The 21003-nt window shown below is 42.5% G+C and overlaps 1 protein-coding gene across 1 annotated transcript in view; it reads left to right on the forward strand.

Annotated features, from left to right (window-relative positions):
• The window catches only part of LOC123760607 (uncharacterized), a 66951-nt gene that overhangs the window by 36782 nt on the left and 9166 nt on the right, over positions 1 to 21003 (forward strand). Inside the window, exons 2-8 of the mRNA XM_069328330.1 lie at positions 5450 to 5562; positions 7473 to 7702; positions 12087 to 12286; positions 13042 to 13209; positions 13724 to 13805; positions 16688 to 16737; positions 18116 to 18188. Of these exons, the coding sequence (XP_069184431.1) occupies positions 5450 to 5562; positions 7473 to 7702; positions 12087 to 12286; positions 13042 to 13209; positions 13724 to 13805; positions 16688 to 16737; positions 18116 to 18188 (916 nt within the window). The remainder of the gene's footprint in view (positions 1 to 5449; positions 5563 to 7472; positions 7703 to 12086; positions 12287 to 13041; positions 13210 to 13723; positions 13806 to 16687; positions 16738 to 18115; positions 18189 to 21003) is intronic.

Genomic DNA, 21003 nt, shown 5'->3' on the forward strand with positions numbered 1-21003 from the left:
GCCAACAGCGACCTCCTCCTTCACTACAGTAACTGAACCAACCGCGACATCCTCCCTCACTACTGTAACTGAACCAACAGCGACCTCCTCCCTCACTACTGTAACTGAACCAACAGCGACCTCCTCCCTCACTACTGTAACTGAGCCAACAGCGACCTCCTCCCTCACTACAGTAAGTGAGCCAACAGCGACCTCCTCCTTCACTACTGTAACTGAGCCAACAGCGACCTCCTCCCTCACTACTGTAACTGAGCCAACAGTGACCTCCTCCCTCACTACTGTAACTGAGCTAACAGCGACCTCCTCCGTCACTACAGTAACTGAGCCAACAGTGACCTCCTCCCTCACTACTGTAACTGAGCTAACAGCGACCTCCTCCGTCACTACAGTAACTGAACCAACAGCGACCTCCTCCCTCACTACTGTAACTGAGCCAACAGCGACCTCCTCCCTCACTACTGTAACTGAGCCAACAGCGACCTCCTCCTTCACTACTGTAACTGAACCAACAGGGACCTCCTCCCTCACTACTGTAACTCAGCCAACAGTGACCTCCTCCGTCACTACAGTAACTGAACCAACAGCGACCTCCTCCCTCACTACAGTAAATGAACCAACAGGGACCTCCTCCCTCACTACTGTAACTGAACCAACAGGGACCTCCTCCTTCACTACAGAAACTGAACCAACAGCGACCTCCTTCCTCACTACTGTAACTGAGCCAACAGCGACCTCCTCCCTCACTACTGTAACTGAACCAACAGCGACCTCCTCCCTCACTACTGTAACTGAACCAACAGGGACCTCCTCCGTCACTATTGTAACTGAACCAACAGCGACCTCCTCCTTCTCTACAGTAACTGAACCAACAGCGACCTCCTCCCTCACTACTGTAACTGAACCAACAGCGACCTCCTCCCTCACTTCTGTAACTGAACCAACAGGGACCTCCTCCGTCACTATTGTAACTGAACCAACAGCAACCTCCTCCCTCACTACTGTAACTGAGCCAACAGCGACCTCCTCCCTCACTCCTGTAACTGAACCAACAGGGACCTCCTCCTTCACTACTGTAACTGAGCCAACAGCGACCTCTTCCCTCACTACTGTAACTGAGCTAACAGCAACCTCCTCCGTCACTACAGTAACTGAGCCAACAGCGACCTCTTCCCTCACTACTGTAACTGAGCCAACAGCGACCTCCTCCGTCACTACAGTAACTGAACCAACAGGGACCTCCTCCCTCACTACTGTAACTGAACCAACAGCGACCTCCTCCCTCACTACTGTAACTGAGCCAACAACGACCTCCTCCTTCACTACTGCATCTGAGCCAACAGCGACCTCCTCCCTCACTACTGTAACTGAGCCAACAGCGACCTCCTCACTCACTACTGTAACTGAGCCAACAGCGACCTCCTCCCTCATTACTGTAACTGAACCAACAGCGACCTCCTCCTTCACTACTGTAACTGAGCCAACAGCGACCTCCTCCTTCACTACTGCAACTGAGCCAACAGCGACCTCCTCCCTCACTACAGTAACTGAGCCAATAGCGACCTCCTCCCTCATTACTGTAACTGAGCCAACAGCGACCTCCTCCTTCACTTCTGTAACTGAGCCAACAGCGACTTCCTCCCTCACTACTGTAACTGAGCCAACATGGACCTCCTCCCTCACTACAGTAACTGTACCAACAGGGACCTTCTCCCTCACTACTGTAACTGAGCCAACAGCAACCTCCTCCTTCACTACAGTAACTGAGCCAACAGCGACCTCCTCCCTCACTACAGTAACTGAGCCAACATGGACCTCCTCCCTAACTACAGTAACTGTACCAACAGGGACCTCCACCCTCACTACTGTAACTGAGCCAACAGCAACCTCCTCCTTCACTACAGTAACTGAGCCAACAGCGACCTCCTCCCTCACTACAGTAACTGAACCAACAGCGACCTCCTCCTTCACTACTGTAACTGAGCCAACAGCGACCTCCTCCTTCACTACTGTAACTGAGCCAACAGCGACCTCCTCCCTCACTACAGTAACTGAGCCAATAGCGACCTCCTCCCTCACTACAGTAACTGAGCCAACAGCGACCTCCTCCCTCATTACTGTAACTGAGCCAACAGCGACCTCCTCCCTCACTACTGTAACTGAGCAAACAGCGACCTCCTCCCTCACTACAGTAACTGTACCAATAGGGACCTCCTCCCTCACTACTGTAACTGAGCCAACAGCAACCTCCTCCTTCACTACAGTAACTGAGCCAACAGCGACCTCCTCCCTCACTACAGTAACTGAACCAACAGCGACCTCCTCCTTCACTACTGTAACTGAGCCAACAGCGACCTCCTCCTTCACTACTGTAACTGAGCCAACAGCGACCTCCTCCCTCACTACAGTAACTGAGCCAACAGCGACCTCCTCCTTCACTACTGTAACTGAGCCAACAGCGACCTCCTCCCTCACTACAGTAACTGAGCCAACAGCGACCTCCTCCTTCACTACATGTAACTGAGCCAACGGCGACCTCCTCCCTCACTACTGTAACTGAGCCAACATCGACCTCCTCCTTCACTACAGTAACTGAGCCAACAGCGACCTCCTCCTTCACTACAGTAACAGAACCAACAGGGACCTCCCAAACTACTGTAACTGAGCCAACAGCGACCTCCTCCTTCACTACAGTAACTGAGCCAACAGCGACCTCCTCCTTCACTACTGTAACTGAGCCAACGGCGACCTCCTCCCTCACTTCTGTAACTGAGCCAACAGCGACCTCCTCCCTCACTACAGTAACTGAGCCAACAGCGACCTCCTCCTTCACTACTGTAACTGAGCCAACGGCGACCTCCTCCCTCACTACTGTAACTGAGCCAACAGCGACCTCCTCCTTCACTACTGTAACTGAGCCACCGGCGACCTCCTCCCTCACTACTGTAACTGAGCCAACAGCAACCTCCTCCCTCACTACAGTAACTGTACCAACAGGGACCTCCTCCCTCACTACTGTAACTGAGCCAACAGCGACCTCCGCCGTCACTACAGTAACTGAACCAACAGCAACCTCCTCCTTCACTACAGTAACTGAGCCAACAGCGACCTCCTCCCTCACTACTGTAACTGAGCCAACAACGACCTCCTCCGTCACTACTGTAACTGAACCAACAGGGACCTCCTCCTTCACTACTTTAACTGAGCCAACAGCGACCTCCTCCCTCACTACTGTAACTAAACCAACAGGGACCCCCTTCACTACTGTAACTGAACAAACAGGGACCTCCTCCTTCGCTACAGTAACTGAGTCAACAGCGACCTCCTCCTTCACTACAGTAACTGAACCAACAGGGACCTCCTCCCTCACTACTGTAACTGAACCAACAGCGACCTCCTCCCTCACTACTGTAACTGAGCCAACAGCGACCTCCTCTCTCACTACAGTAACTGAGCCAACAGCGACCTCCTCCCTCATTACTGTAACTGAGCCAACAGCGACATCCTCTCTCACTACTGTAACTGAGCCAACAGCGACCTCTTCCCTCACTACTGTAACTGAGCCAACAGCGACCTCCTCCCTCACTACTGTAACTGAGCCAACAGCAACCTCCTCCTTCACTACAGTAACTGAGCCAACAGCGACCTCCTCCCTCACTACAGTAACTGAACCAACAGCGACCTCCTCCTTCACTACTGTAACTGAGCCAACAGCGACCTCCTCCTTCACTACTGTAACTGAGCCAACAGCGACCTCCTCCCTCACTACAGTAACTGAGCCAACAGCGACCTCCTCCTTCACCTCAGTAACTCAGCCAACAGCGACCTCCTCCTTCACTATAGTAACAGAACCAACAGGGACCTCCTCCTTCACTACTGTAACTGAGCTAACAGCAACCTCCTCCCTCACTACAGTAACTGGGCCAACATCGACCTCCTCCTTCACTACTGTAACTGAGCCAACAGCGACCTCCTCCCTCACTACTATGAGGGAGGCTTCAAGCCACGTACACACACCAGTAACAACAGAGCTCACTTCATCTACTAGTACGACAACCCCGGCGCCTACAACCGCCACAACCTCTCCACCTCCTGCGGTGTGTGACGACACATTTGTTAGCGACGATGACAATCACCAGGCTGTTAATCCCAGCTTGTCCGGCTGCGACGTTGAGAATTTCGAACGCTGCCAGAGGGACGAGAGCGGCCAGGCACGGTGCCTGTGTATGGCCGGCTACCAGAAGTCCAGCTACGTGGCTGGCTCCACCTGCAAAGGTTTGTTGACTCTCTCTTTGTATCACACAAGGTTTTGCAATCGCTTTTGTGGAATTTTTAGAGACATATTACCTTCCAGATCTTAATATGAGCTCCACAGTTCACACAACTCATAAATTCAGTCACTGAATGAGTAAAAGAAATTGTGTCGGATGGAAACTATCGCTGATAAACAAAAATCTGACTTTAGGTCGGAATTCAGCGAAACATATTACATAAGAATCACTGTAAGTGTTCCGTGTTACAAAAACATGTTAATCATAATACTGTATTTCAAAACTGGAGACTAAAAATTCCACAATAAGCAAAATATTTAAGACATCCAGAGAAGCCTTTGACAACTTACAATATCAAAGGTTGCTAAATAATCGTTAGGCTCATGCTTTCGTGGTAGTTTTGGGGTGCCCCAGGGATCGTGTGGTGCCCCAGGGATCGTGTAGTGCCCCAGGGATCGTGTGGTGCCCCAGGGATCGTGTAGTGCCCCAGGGCTCGTGTGGTGCCCCAGGGATCGTGTAGTGCCCCAGGGATCGTGTAGTGCCCCAGGGATCGTGTAGTGCCCCAGGGATCGTGTAGTGCCCTAGGGATCGTGTGGTGCCCCAGGGATCGTGTAGTGCCCCAGGGCTCGTGTGGTGCCCCAGGGATCGTGTAGTGCCCCAGGGATCGTGTAGTGCCCCAGGGATCGTGTAGTGCCCTAGGGATCGTGTAGTGCCCCAGGGATCGTGTAGTGCCCCTAGATCCTCCTCCTCCTAGAGGGTCATACCACATTTTGTCTAACTGTACTCAAGTAGTAAATAACACATTGCGCATCTTAAATTGACTCCATATTTTTTTTCATTTACTTGTAAGAAAATTTTTTATTTTTATAATATTTTATTTATTTGTATTAATTTTTACTACATTATTAATATTCGATACGGAGTGAAGTTGGACTCAATTGTGACCCTCTGTTTTCAACTGGCCTGTTGACGACTTCTGTAGTGTCTGTTGTGGTATCTTGTTCCAAACGCGTGGCAGGCAAGGGGGGGGTGATTGATCGATGATGAATCGATTTCCATGAGATGGTTCAGCCATCTTCAATGAAGCTGTTCTCTCTTCCTCAATAATAAAAAATTCTTCTCTCTGCATTAACGGCATGTTCTTGTAACGCTAACGTATTTACTGTGTGATGTGGCGGCAGAGTTGAAGAACCACGAGACCCAGATGACCGTCCAGGACACGCCCTGGAACCTCCAGTACTGCAACAACACTTCCCCGTTATATCAAGACCTCTTGAAAACCATCCAACACCTGGTAAGTGTTGACCGTGTGTGTGTGTGTGTGTGTGTGTTTACAAAAAAAGGTCCAAGATAAAATGTCTGCTAATATCACCGACCCCAGCAACTTGCACCTTCTCCACAGGCAGTAACACAGACAATCTTTGGTTACATGATCTATCACCAAAGCGATACACTGTGGGAACAGGTACAGTAATTAGTTCTCTGCTACACGCACAATTCATCAATTTCCAGGTGATAGCAAATACTCAAGATACATAGGCTATTTATGCTTTTAAACCATGCTATGTACGTAAGCTGAATGTATAAGAATGTCTGATTTTCAGTCTGTCTAAGGATTCAAACCTGATGCTTAGGGCATCAGGCATCAAGCCTGATGCAATGAACCCCATGACGACTCTAGCTCTTGCATTTTGGCTCAACTATAATGCAAAACACTAAGCGCTGATCATGCCAAAATTTCACCACCTTCGCTATGCTTCGTCACCTAACTTACCTGTAACCCTTCACCACCTTCCTTACCCTTTACCCTTAACCACCTTCCTTACCCTTAACCACCTTCCTTATCCTTCCCCACTTTTCATTACTTACCATTCACCACTGTACCCATTTATACTACACACTGTTTTCATAAAATATAAATTACCTAAGACTAATATTTAATCATCATTTAGAAAATATTATAATGGATAAATCTTAGAGAGCATTGTCTGATATTTAGTGAGATTGGAATTTATATAATTTGCCCTTTTATGCAAAGGGGGGGAGGGGGGGAGGTCGACTCTGCCGACCTATGACCATCCCCGAACACCCACCAGTCACCCTGCAAGGTATGGTGAGACTAACCTGAAGTGTCTGGCTTTCAACCTCGAACAAACAGACAGAAAAGTAACATTTGCAAATTTGCTGACGATATAAAACAAAGGCTGAGAAATTAATTCAGATGAAGATACAAAATCGCTACACGGCGATCTAGATCGGCTTTCAAAATAGACGAAAACTTGACAGATGCAGTTTAGCGCTGAAAAACTGTAGGCTTCCGAGGTTAGGCAATAATAAAAGCTTCCAGATATCAACTGGGAGAGTCACGATTAGTAGGAATCTTTTAAAAGCCAAAAATTCCAAGTAGGGATAATCCAAAAATTCCAAGTAGGGATAAGCCAAAAATTCCAAGTAGGGATAAGCCAAAAATTCAACGCATAAATGTACAGAATAAAACAAAACGATTACAGGGATCTATTCCTTGGAGCGTTAGCGACAAGACATTTAATACTGTATCTTTCTACAGTTCTGGTCTCAGTACTATAGAATGATCATAAATTCACTTGAACAAGTACAAAGAAGGATAACAAAGTTAATCCCCAGTGTATATAACGACTATAAAACAAAGTTATATAGTCGTTATATAGAGCTATAACAAAGTCATATAGTCGTAATGGCTTGGCGCTTTCCCCTGATAACTCCCTCCCCGGTGAAAGACATCTTCGGAACGAAGAGATTACTAAAAATGAAATTACGGTTTCTATAAAGACGTCGAGTAAGGGGTAACTTGACTGAAGTATATACTAGATGAATGAGTATAACGATGGGGATATATATAAGAACTCGACAATGGGTAAATACTGGTTTGGAAACCGTTGTTTGATTTATGGAACAAATTTCAGGGTAACATAATAGACAGGGGGGGTCGATGGATTGTTTTAGCCGTAGGTTAGAAATATCCTCATGCATATTTCCAACTATCCTCATGAATAAAGAAAATCAAGAAGAGACTTCAGCTTTTACACGAAACAGTTTCTATTAATATTCACTCAAACTCATTCATATAAGTTTGAGTGAATATTAATAGAAACTGTCTCGAGTAGAAGCTGGAGAATCTTCTTTGGCTTCCTTTATCCTTAAGTTTTTTTGTGTGTGTGTAAACAGTACCTGACGGCGGCCACAGAAGGCAACATGCTGGACCAGTACCAGAACTTCACAGAGATGGTGGTGTACCCTGAGGGTGACCCCGAGGGCTGCGACGCCCAGCTCCTGGCCCCCCGGCCCCCGCATGCTGCCAGGAAGAGACGCCAGGCTGAGTCAGTGGGTGCGGCGCCCACTGCTCCTCCCAACTCCCAGCACTACTCTACCAGACTCAGGAGGAACACACCTAAAAGGTCATCATCAATCTTATTATTAAAGAAAATTTACCGTCAGATTTAATCAGAAAGTCAAATTTTGTCAAAATATAATTTAACTAATGATAATTTGCCAATCACGTGGCGACAATTAACATTATTACAGACGATGAGTCACAGTAACGTGGCTGTAAAGAAGCATAAAGAAGTATCGGAAAATAGAGAAACGACGTTTCGATCCGTCCTGGACCATCATCACGACTTGATAATGCTCCAGGAGGGACCGAAACTTCGTCGTTTCTCCATTTTCTGATGTGTGGTTTGGTCGTTAATTTTATTATTTAGAAGTACTCGGTGGGAATTTTGTGTGCTTGTTAACTGATAAAATGCAAAGTATGTTCTAAAAAATGGTAGTACATAGTGTGAGTAAAGAGTATATGTACAAATACTGGACTGTGCCGCCCAATAAAAAAGTATGTTTTGCACTACTGGTATTGTAGAGGGTCCGAGAAAGACGTGAATAACATCTTTATTATAATTTTCCAAGGCTAAGTACAATACATATATGTACTACATTAGGGCTAAAATTACTTATATTGAACCTAGAATTGCTTATATTATGCCTAGGATAGATTTGATTAAGTTGTTGCATTTTTATGCCCTGTTGAATACAATAGTACAAAGCGTGGACTTTTGAGGGGATGAAATAGTCTATATTTTATTCATATTAATTTGGAAGAATGGATTGCACAATTCCCACTTATTCATGATATACAGTATCTGAACATATCTAACTATAATCAACTTTTGCTTTATAGGTATATAAGTTAGCTGAAGTTCTCCACGCATGTAGATGTGTTGATGCCCCGCCGCCTGCGCATTTAAATACATACTGTACAAGACAGTGGCGTGTGTTATTCTGAGAAATAGTTTATTCTCGTGTCCTGTTGGACCTGGCGACGTGGTAACGCGTCTAGTGAATCACCGGGAGCCTCACAGAATATATTAATGATCTTCCTCTTGATGGAGATTAATCAAAACTTTGAGTGATCGGACCTTAATTTCGACAGCATAAGCAATATACCGTTTTCAGTTGGTTTACTCCCAAATATTATTTGGCTGTTTAATGTAATATTCTGATTTATAACAAATAATATTAGAAATTATCTGTATGTGTTTGCAATACTAAAGTGTGGGAAATGTGTCAAGAATTTGAAGGAACCATTCCCTAAGTGGTGTGCGATATTCAGTATCACGTGTTGTGTCCGTCTCTAGTGCTAAACACGGGTTGTCAATCACCATTCTATAGCCTCGGCTCACAACCGAGGGACCCGGGTTCAATCCCAGAGCAGAACAGTAACGGTTGGACATGGTTCTTCTGTTCATCAAACGGTAAAATTAATACCCGGGAGTTAGGCAATTGTTGCGGGTTGAGTCCTAGCTCACTCCGTCGGAGTAAACCCACTGCTTCGGACGTATACCAGGAATTTGTGCAATGTCTCTTTTGCCGTATTCTAACATGCTATTAGTGCAACACAATAGCAAATAGGCGTGAATTCAGCTCACTGATGGTCAAGACTCAAAAAGGGCAGAGAAGAGTAACGGGAAAATGTAGTTTCATAAAAATACAGTTGATAAAATAAATTACAAACATTAAACTTAAATTGAAAGCCTAGTCCAACTAAAAAAGTTCAAATCAAATCAAATCAAATGTTTATTTAGGTAAGGTACATACATACAAGAGATTTTACAAAGAGTGATGGATTTATAGTTAGGGCTAGTACATACAATGCCTAAAGCCACTATTACGCAAAGCGTTTCGGGCATTAAGTTCAATGCCTTGCGCGTAGCTTGCTCGCTAGGCTACACTGAAATAGGATGAAACCACAATTACTCAACTGGCTTCCATGGAAGCACAAACTCAAATAAACTTTGGAAAATACTTATACTTACACTTAATGAGGCTTGTCACTTTTCACCAAATATGCTTAAGTAATAATGTCAAAATCAGAATCGTCGTTAATTCATGAGCTTTCCAAGCTCTCGGAATACTAGGCTTCAAGGCAAATAATTCACATAAAATTTCTTAATACCTCCGGTGATCTTCGAATTCGTCACCAAAATGGGTGGATAAAATAAAGACAAAACACTAAATGCAATGACACTGCTACAAGAATTATACTCACACTGTACTTTTATTCCACTACCGAAAACCGTAGGGAATGTTAACACTACACGACTCAGGCTGTTAGTACACTTCACTCCACTAGAGAATTTAATGAGCCTATTCCGTAGGCTACCACTCAAAAATGTCACTTGAGTAACAGAAATTCTCATTGGTTTATATTGTACTTCTCCCACTGTTAATTATACACAGTCAATGTCACTGGAGTAACAGGTAATCAGTTCTAGCACTGTACTTCTTAACCCTTAAGTATACACCGCATATGTCACTGAAATAATGGGTTATCACTGCTGGCATTGTAATCTTCCACTGTTAATTATTCGCAGTTAATGTCACTGCAGTAGCAGGTAGATACTGTTAACACTACATTCCTTTAATTAGTAAAGTAAAGTAAGGTAATTATCAGGAGAAAGCGCCAAACTATTATGATTATATAGCATTTGGAAGGCATAAGGATATATGACGGAACGGGGAAAAAGGAATGGTGCCCAACCACTTGAACGGTCGGGGGATTGAACGCCGACCTGCAAGAAGCGAGACCGTCCAGCTCAAGTGTAGTAGTAGTCGTAGTAGGCATCCATCAGTCTCAGGAGACTATGGAGTTGCGCTCTGGTTGAGCTGGACGGTCTCGCTTCTTGCAGGTCGGCGTTCAATCCCCCGACCGTGAGGTACTACACTTAAATCAAGTGTAGTACCTCACTAGATTTAATGCCACTAAAGTAGCAGTAACTGCACTTGCTCACACTTACCTTGCTGCATGCCGCAACCTCCGCGCTGACGACCATCAGCTTCCTCTGAAGTCACATTTGATCCTGCAATCCCGAATCTTGCCCATGATACTGAGCGGACTCGCTGAAATTTCCTATTTATTCCTCCTGAAGATAAATAGTTACACGGGTGGATCCTTATGCTATCTCGCTGGTTACGTTGGCTTGACACAATGCATGGAGACAAATCTCACAAAATTTGGGCGCTGACCTGACACACCCACCCTCTAGTGACCACCTGAGTGACACTGACGGCTCTTGGACCATTGCCATCTCACATGACCTCATCAGTCATGTGACTTCAGGTCACACGTTGATTGGCAATGACATGTCTATGTAACGTCCCATCAATCATGTTGCATTCCTGCATCCGAACTCATCAGACATACATCTGCTGTCTGGGCGCCAAAATTTTACCAAGCCAACAACACTACCGGCCGCCATATTTGAAATATGGCAGGCTAGGCTACCTACTTGAATGTGTAGAAAGCTAGAAAATTATAAAATGATGCATCCTGTGGCTTTCTAATTTTAACAAGAAAAGATACTCTGGACCTGTCTTACATGTTTAAAAATGTCGGAATATTACTCTTGACAGTGAGGAGTGTTATGCAGAGGGGCCCCGTAACACTAACAAAAACTCTTATCATACATTTATCCTCTTCCTTTCCCTATACCCCTTCCTCTTTCTTAGTCTAAAATAATCGAGGAAGGGCGGAGACGGTCATGGTACAAGCGACAACTTGTCCACAGGTAAATACATGCCCGGTGTAACTCACCTCATCCAATCTTTCTTCATAATAAAACTTTGTGTTGACCGTGCCATCACAGTCTGGAAGTAGAGCAGCGACCTGTACCGGTGTGAAGAGTTGAAGATATCGGCAGTGACAGCTCATCCTTGAGGGGAAGGGAAGCTGCTGATCATTGGTCCGTGTGACATACTAACCACTGCTTGGCTAGGCTGCATCACTCTATATTTTCCCTTAAAGAATTGTAGCTTTCATTGGTAGTAGCCTAGTGACGTGCTCATATAGATAGAGAATTAAGTCAAGTGGAAGTCATCATACTACCATTGTCTTTGGTAATACACTGTATGTTGGTGCAAACTAAACATAACAACTTTGACCGAAACGCTATGCGTACTAGTCACTTTAGGTATTGTATGTACTATCTCTATCTTTAAATCTAACCGAATGTTTGTACTGTAACTCTGCAACTATGTATGTACTGTTCCTAAATAAATTATTATTATAATTATTATTAACTAAGTACATCGTCAACACCTATTTCAACTCTAATATCAGCAATCTCTCCAGAATATTTGTTCCCAGATAGAGCAGAATTTTAAAAGTCAATCTTTTACTCAAACGAGAAGGTTATGAAAAACAAAATTATGGTGCATAATTTTGATCAATATTATTCAAGTAAGCAACGAATATGTAATGAAAGTCAAGTGATCTCTTCCACACAGATGGCAAGCGCCTGAAGCTGTTCAGGCCACGGCGGTGACAACTGACAGGTTGGTGGTGACTGGCAAGGTCGTCCTCAGGAAGACAGACAACTATAACGCCACTTCCAACGAGCAGTTGCAGGAGGCCATTATTGCCGTCATTAACGACAACAACACAGACACTGACCTTAAAGTTGATCCTGGGACCGTCCAAGTGAATGGTACGTTAACAATGTTTAGTTGATTTACAGTTTTACGGAGTTGAAGGGTTTGTTGATGTTCAGTTTTTTGTGGCTAAACTGCAGCTATTTTGCAGAAAGCGTTACAGGTTTAAAAGATAATTTGTTATCTACCTGCTACTGCAAGTGACATTAACTGTGAATAACTAATTAATAACGTTGTTATACATAACAGAAACTAGTGAATTAATAGATAAATCTGGTAATTTTAATTTGTTTAATGTGTTAGGTTTATCGCTTAATAAATGAGATGGTCACTCACCATTATTGAGTATAATGACTTATACTCACCCAAATGCGAGTATAAGTATGGATGTATTTGGCGTGTTTACAGGTTACAGTTGTGTGTGTAAACTAAAGTCTTTGAAAATGTAATAAGTTATTACGAAACGCGTTCAGGCGTCAGACTAGAAATAAAAATTAATTTTGGAGAATTGATTTTTCAATTACCATCGACAGTGAAAAGAAATATAAGAAATATTGAGAAAATTCGTGTTAGAATCTTACCTTTTCGGTCATATTCAACAACATGTATATGTAAATTAATCTACATCAAATAAAATTAAGCATTAAAACTAGATTATGTATATATCTTAATGAAACGTATACCTGCTTTAAGTAAGACTGGCTGGACAAAGTGGAGTTCCTGGTAAGTTAGCTTTTACTTGTAAGAAATTATGGAAAAATTTGTTTTCTGACTTGGTAATATATATATTTTTGATATTGTTGTGTAACAGATGCGGAGGCGATGTTGTGTGACAGAGACGTGTTTTGTAACAGCAATAATGCCTTCTGCGTGAACGAGACCGACCAGTTCAACGTGTCTCAAGGTCGATGTCATTGCAACTCCTCCTTCCAGGACGTCTCCCCAAACAAAGACACCAACCCGGGGGAAATCTGTATAGGTAGGTGCGGCCGGGGATGTTATTGGAGATGGTTACACGTTAGTGGCCTGAATTTAAGTTCGGCATTTTTTGGAGGTTTACTAGTCATCGTGTGAAATTCAATGTTATTTCCCTATGTAAGCTTTGAGAAAATACGTTTGAACATTCGATGCGTTCAAACATTTTGAGATAAAAATGTCCTTTGTATTCCAATTATTATCAATATCACTAATATACGTAATGGTTTATGAGTGATGGGTCAATCCTCCTGCATGATAGTATAGTTGTTTACACTATTCATGTCTAAATGTATTACCCCCATTGAGACGGTACTATATACTCCCCCCCGACTTGGCGCCTTCTTTTATAATTATTTACTTACCCTCATCGAGGATCAGATCTTAGTTCTCCGTTACGTTTTAGAATCATGATGTAGATATGCAAGCTTGTGTGCAATTAAAAACTTAACGAGAATTAAAACATTTATGTGAGAGCGTTGCCAAATTATGCTGACGTCTGTCCTTCACCACCACAGTGCCCTGCACCACTGACTTCTGCTCCAGAGGTGGCCACTGTGAAATTGACATGTACAGCCAGTTCTACAATCACTACTGCAAGTAGGTTTTTTTTGTCCCACTGTTGAGGGGCCTAGTAGCGGCTCTACTAACAACTTAACAATCGGATCAACTAACAGCTCTATTAATGAACTATATTGCCAGCTCTACTGAGAGCATTTCTAGCCATACTGCAGGATGATCAGATTTTGTTTATCATGGTGGCTTTGCTGTTCTTAGTCTTCTTCCATCCTTTTCCATATACCACGCTACCTTACACCTTTATTATTTTAATATCTTTATTGATAGTAATAATAAACATTTTTTACTATGTAATGATACAGTTCATATTCAGTGTCACAGGACGGGATCATACATAAGACAAGAGGCTCTTCATTACACATTTCAACAATCATATAGCTCTCATTAAAATACTACATTCAGCATGCTGTATCATACATTATATATAATATTTGTATTACAAGATTTAAATGTAACTTTGCCTAATTTTGCAAGGTTCGAGCAGGTGTTTTGACATTGATGCGGCTTCTACTGTTCGCTGTCAAACAGAATTCCTACAATATGCAGTCCAGATCACAGATTTATTTAAAGTACAGATTTACTTAAATAGTTACACAGTTGATTGTACGTCAGGTCTAAAATATTTTAGTTTCACAATCAGTACTATGAATGTTTTAACAGATCGTCACAGAGTTTACAGGCTGAATATTTTAAGAATGGTTTAGCCTACTAACTTGCGAATAGATGGCCGTGGCCAAGACTGATTCCGACAATAGCTTTTAAGTTGACATCCTTTTCAATGCTGCAGCTTCCACAGGTCTTCGGGCAATGGTTTTAATAATTGCATTGGATATTTCAAAGTCACATTCTGTATTTTCTTTCTTGCAAGCCTCACTGACCAATTCGTCATATATTCCAACTCTAGTATTGGGTGGAATTTTCGAACTTTTAATAAAAATGTGGTTACTTGGATGATAAGTAGTACAGAGAGGGAGGGAAGGAGGTAGAGAGAGAGAGAGAGAGAAAGATGGAGGGAAGGAGAGAGAGAGAGAGAGAGGGAGAGGTAGGGAGAGTGAAAGGGAGAGAAAAGCAAAACAGTTATCAGGATAAAATGCTAAGGCAATGTAATACATATCATTTGGAAAGGTTATGAGCTGGCGATGGGGATGGTTGTAGTGATAGTAATGGGGATGGTTGTAGTGGTAACTGGTAATGGTGATGGGGTAGTTGTAGAAGTAGTAGTAGGGCTGGTGGTGATGGAGTGGTTGAAGTGGTAATATGATGGTGGTGAAGGTGTAGATGTAATGGGAATAGTGGTGATGGTGATGAGGTGGTTTTAGTGATAGTAGCGGGGTTGTTGAGAGGTTGGTAGTAGTGGTGATGAGATAGTTGTAGTAGCAGTAGTGGGGGTGATGATAGGGTGGTTGTAGCTTTAGTAGTAGTCACTTTAGGAGGACGGGCTGGGTGGTGATGACATTTCTTAGAGAGAATACCGTAGAGGTATTCTAGAGATCCCCCTTCCATGATTACAATTGTTGTGGTGATAGTTGTGGTAGTAAATATTGTAGTGGTGGTGTGAGTCTTGGTGACAGGTTTTTCTTTTTTATTTTCCTCAATACAAGCTAAGGAAATACCAGGCTGCAGTACAGGCTCCACCGTCCCCCGCGTCATGGCAGCCCACTCAGCGGGTATCAAGATAAAAGGGCAGCCCACTCAGCGGTTATCAACATAAAATGATAAAAGGGTGAATTGTCTGATCAACGGACAAGTGTTGGGCAAGAAACCTTGTACCGCTTTGTGCATGCTTCAACTCCCAGGGACTTTTGCACAAGGAACAATGAACAACGCCATTCGATGGTAGATTTTTATCAAACGTAATCAATAGATAAAGGGGATTTCGCCGATGGCAGGTTCGGTATTAATAATATATATCACTGACTTTAGCTATAATTAGCTGTACCGGACCTTAAATACTTAAAGAAGAAGGGTATTAGTAAAGTCTTAATGTAACAATAAATGTAACTTTATTTACACTAATTATATTTAATAAAGAGAATCACATTACAATTAATCAATTGCTGTCTCCGAGGAAGATGATCCTTAGAGAGTTTCTCGAAATCCCTCACACATGAGAAACTTAGTCCACACGCTGGGCACTCTCGGAGCTCCACTGTAGCAGTGGCAAGCAGTGAATGGGACTTGGTGAACACATCATGATCACTACAAATGAGATTAATCTGCATTGAAGCACTAGGCTAAAAATATCCTCATATTTGCTCGCATTCCTGAAACGCATCAAGCTGCAACCTCACGTGTATCTTGAGGTACACATGCACTAGTAATAGGTGAAGGTGGTTGTAGTGAGTAGTATGTAGTAGTAGAGTCCAGAGGCACCACACTGGGCAGCTATGAACCACTGGCTGTTGGCTCACTTTGCACATAGACGGCTGGCAGCAATACATGTAGGCGGCTGTTGGTTACTCCACACACACACATACAAAAACAGACAGCAGTTGCTTCTTCAAAAAGAGAGCCCTCTTTATTACCAGTATCACCTCTATTCCTTCCCCGTCCTCCCCGGCCCCTCGTGTTGTCTCCTATTGCTCAAATTCCGTAAGTTGCATCTTAGCGCACCCGGGCATCAACTGTGTTATATCTTCATTACACACGATCTTCATTATACACGATCTTCACTACGAATGATCTTTACTACACACGATCTTCATTATACACGATCTTCACTATAAATGATCTTCACTACACACGATCTTCACTATACACGATCTTCACTACAAATGATCTTCACTACACACGATCTTCACTATACACGATCTTCACTACAAATGATCTTCACTACACACGATCTTCACTATACACGATCTTCACTACAAATGATCTTCAATAAACCGTACTGTCTTCTGCAGCTGCCTCGCCTGGTACTTCAGAGGAGAGAGGTGCTCCACCGACCTGAGAAGTAAGTACCGTCCACAGCTTTTGCTTTACATCTCTCCCACCTATCCCTGCGAGACTCTAGCCTCGCGTCCCCTCCCACCTATCCCTGCGAGTCTCTTGCCTCGCCTCCCCTCCCACCTATCCCTCCGAGACTCTCTCCCAATCTTCCCGGCTGTTGGTCCGTAGCCTCGCCTGGGCAACTCCAAACTTCCACCCAGTGTATTTCCTGATCCTTTAAATAGTCATCTGCTCCTCTGCCATATACTCTTCACTAGAGGAAAGGGGCGACACATAAATTTCCTTCTGTTGATAAACATCGCCCATATTTATATATATATGGCTTATACATTTCATATCCCTTTCCAGCTTGTTCTTATATTATGGTGGTTTCTATTTTTATTAAAATACTTATTATAAAAGTGAGGGCTAAGTCACTATGGCTGTATTATATATATATATAGACGTGTTTCTTGGACTGGCACTCCTGTGCCTCGGGGAAGTGGGCTTAAGAAGAATAACTTAATATATATTACACGAAACTTTGTGGAGATATTGACACGTCTCGCTCTCCTGACATGTGGCTGGTGTACATAGCATACACTCCGCTGATATGTGGCTGGGGTACATAGCATACACTCCCCTGATATGTGGATGGGGTACATAGCATATGATAACATATATAAATATGTCGACGATATTAATTAGGAACATATTAAAATTAATATCCTTGATGAGGTTAATTATTTATATTATAAGAAGTAAACTAGGTTAAGAATGAAGATGACTATTACAATTTATTACGTTATCAAAATATGAAAAATAGTAAATTCAGACAAATGTAAATAAATTTTCATAACTTTAGTTATTATCAAATTTCTAATGGCTTAAAACTAGTAAAATATGAGTTTATCTCTTCGCGATGTAGATTACAAAGTTAATATATAACTTTGTAATCTACAAAGGTATCTAATAACTTTGTAATCTTCAGAGTTATCTAATAACTTTGTAATCTTATCTGTATTCGGGAAAATATACTTTGTATACATTCTCAATCGACTTGAGAATGGTCCAGGACGGACCGAAACGTCGTCGTCCCTTCATTTTCTAGTGTGTGGATTGGTCAACATACTTCAGCCACGTTGTGACTCATAGCCTGCATACTTTGTATACAAGATTTACTATAAAATAATGTAATGGTTATCACAGAGAAATACACAAAATTATTCCTGTATAAAATTGAACTTAATCACCAAATAACATCACATTAGCACTGGGGCCTCCCCTTCAATAATACCACCAATAATATCACGTTCGCATCATACTGGCCAAAGTTGATCAACAGCCAAACCTTATTGTCACCGAAATTATTTATGTATTAAATAACAAATCTTATTTTTCAGTCGTAATTGGAGTAGTTGTGGGCGCTGTGGTGGTGGTCGGGGCGGTGCTCACCGTCGTCTTCTGCAGGAGGAGGTGACTAATAACATTACTATAACAAATGTGCATCAATAATCGACACTATTAGAAATAATGTCTGTTGCGAGGCTGTAGGCCAGACGCTTAGGGCTAGCCTCGCCCAAACTTTGCAGGGGGAATGGTCTGGGGTACTGGACGGACATAGGCTTGTGACATTAGATCTAATTTAAGTGCTTTAAGAAATATCAGCCTACACTCCAACAACCACGTCCGATTTGCATGGTCTGAAATTAAATCAATGTGATTTCCGTAGAGTTTATCGCACACTTTCATGCGTTACTCGAAAACTATGAGATGAATTTACATTTATGAAAATAGAGCGTAGGGAAGATGGTGACTATGATGATGATAGTGAGTAGTGGAGATGGTTTTTGATGATGACGATAGTATGTACTGAGAAGATGTGCAGAAAAGGTGTAAGTTTTTTTTTTTTTTGAGGAGAGAGCGGGGACAAGGGGAAGAGGACAGGTTAAGATGGAGAGAAATAAGAGATACATATATTGAGACTGATATATATATATATATATATATATATATATATATATATATATATATATATATATATATATATATATATATATGTCGTACCTAGTAGCCAGAACGCACTTCTCAGCCTACTATGCAAGGCCCGATTTGCCTAATAAGCCAAGTTTTCATGAATTATTTGTTTTTCGACTACCTAACCTACCTAACCTAACCTAACCTAACTTTTTCGGCTACCTAACCAAACCTAACCTATGAAGATAGGTTAGGTTAGGTTAGGTAGGGTTGGTTAGGTTCGGTTATATATCTACGTTAATTTTAACTCCAATAAAAAAATATTGACCTCATACATAATGAAATGGGTAGCTTTATCATTTCATAAGAAAAAAATTAGAAAAAATATATTAATTCAGGAAAACTTGGCTTATTAGGCAAATCGGGCCTTGAATAGTAGGCCAAAAAGTGAGTTCTGGCTATTAGGTACGACATATATATATATATATATATAGAGAGAGAGAGAGAGAGAGAGAGAGGCACACATACAAACAAACCCGGACAACTCAGGGGTCCCCCTTAGTACTTGTCGGAAAATCCGACACCATTTAATAATATCATACACACAGATAATATTGCTGCTGCATTGTATAAACAAGTTAACCCATAGAAAATGTAACTTGTAGTGGAATTTCCGTCTATAGAAAACGGGATATCATTACCACATACTATTATAAATTCACCACCTATTATGGTGGGGGAATTATTCTTAAATACATTAGTCTTTGGACTTTACCATCATAAAACCATCTCATATAAATTAACTTAATTATCAGAATTAAAATAGAGTAAATGTGACCCTTCTATCACTTACTGTCATCTGGACAATGTAGGCCAGTAGCGTCAGTTGTGAGGGAGTGGGCAGCCATTGTTATTGTTTAAGACCACAGAGTCGTGGAGCGAATTACGGCTCCTATAAATTCTCTTGGACGAAGTGTTATGGAAGATCAGAGTAGTGATCTGCCATCATCAACACGCTGTCATCAATCTCAAGATAAGTGTCTTTCCGAAACCCGTTTATCTAATCATTTTTGGCCATTAATGTCAGTAGATAGGGCGTACCGGTTAGAACACGAATGATCGACTCAAACAAGGTAATTAAGCCTAAGGTCTTTATGGTTCCATGTACAGTGTTTTCTCTGATATAGCTGTCATATATTAGGATTCTGGCTTCTTAGCTAGCGCCCTTTTGACAGGTCAAGACGAGGAAGCATGCTTTGTGTACCAGTTACTGGGTGATGGAAGCTACCTCAAAGAGGATAATTTGGTGTCTACATCCTGGTTATACCTGGTGGACTAAGGCCTGCTGTACAATAAGATAAGGAACCTCTTCCATATACACTAATGTGTAGTTAATACTGTAGTTTCATTGACTGCATATATATAAATTCAATATAAACCCCCCCTAATGTGTGGAGGATCGATTTGTGAGATTATTGCAGAAATACAGTCCACTTATCATCATACAAATTGCTATCGAAGTATATAAATTAACGTAAATATAAATTCCATATAAATTAAATAAATATAAATCTCACAGGTTGGTTCCCACAGTACTCTACATGTAGTGGAGACTTACTGTTGGTTTTGTCGCTAAAAACTCCATAACTCCAAACGATAACATAAATATCGCATTACCGTCCCCTTGGCACACCTCTCTCAGAACACTCCTTACCTTTAACACTTCCCGACCTGTTGGAACTCTTACAGTTCATAATAAATGATCGTAACTTTTCGCGAGTGTTGAAATCACATACTTATAATAAATAGATCTGAGGCAGGTAATAGATTGTATACCACTGGAACATATTCACTTGAACATGTGTAGCCGAGTGTTCCATTGAGAACACTCGGGTAGTCCCGGCCTCTCTACTAATACGTCTCATTGTGTACGTTGTTGTCCCCAACGTACAAATTAAAAAGTTATGTGAGAAGTAGCGGCTCACACATATCCACGTTTTCTATTCATGGATAGGTTATCTTGAGATGATTTCGGGGCTTTTAGTGTCCCCGCGGCCCGGTCCTCGACCAGGCCTCCCCCCCCAAGGAAGCAGCCCGTGACAGCTGACTAACACCCAGGTACCTAATTTACTGCTAGGTAACAGGGGCATAGAGTGAAAGAAACTCTACCAATTGTTTCTCGCCGGCGCCTGGGATCGAACCCAGGACCACAGGATCACAAGTCCAGCGTGCTGTCCGCTCGGCCGACCGGCTCCCTTACCTTAGGTTAGGTTGGGTTAGGTGGGTGGCTTGGGTTCGTGCGTTTCTGGCTAGG

This window comes from Procambarus clarkii, chromosome 21 (assembly GCF_040958095.1).
Source record: "Procambarus clarkii isolate CNS0578487 chromosome 21, FALCON_Pclarkii_2.0, whole genome shotgun sequence".
In the NCBI taxonomy this organism is placed as follows: domain Eukaryota; kingdom Metazoa; phylum Arthropoda; class Malacostraca; order Decapoda; family Cambaridae; genus Procambarus; species Procambarus clarkii.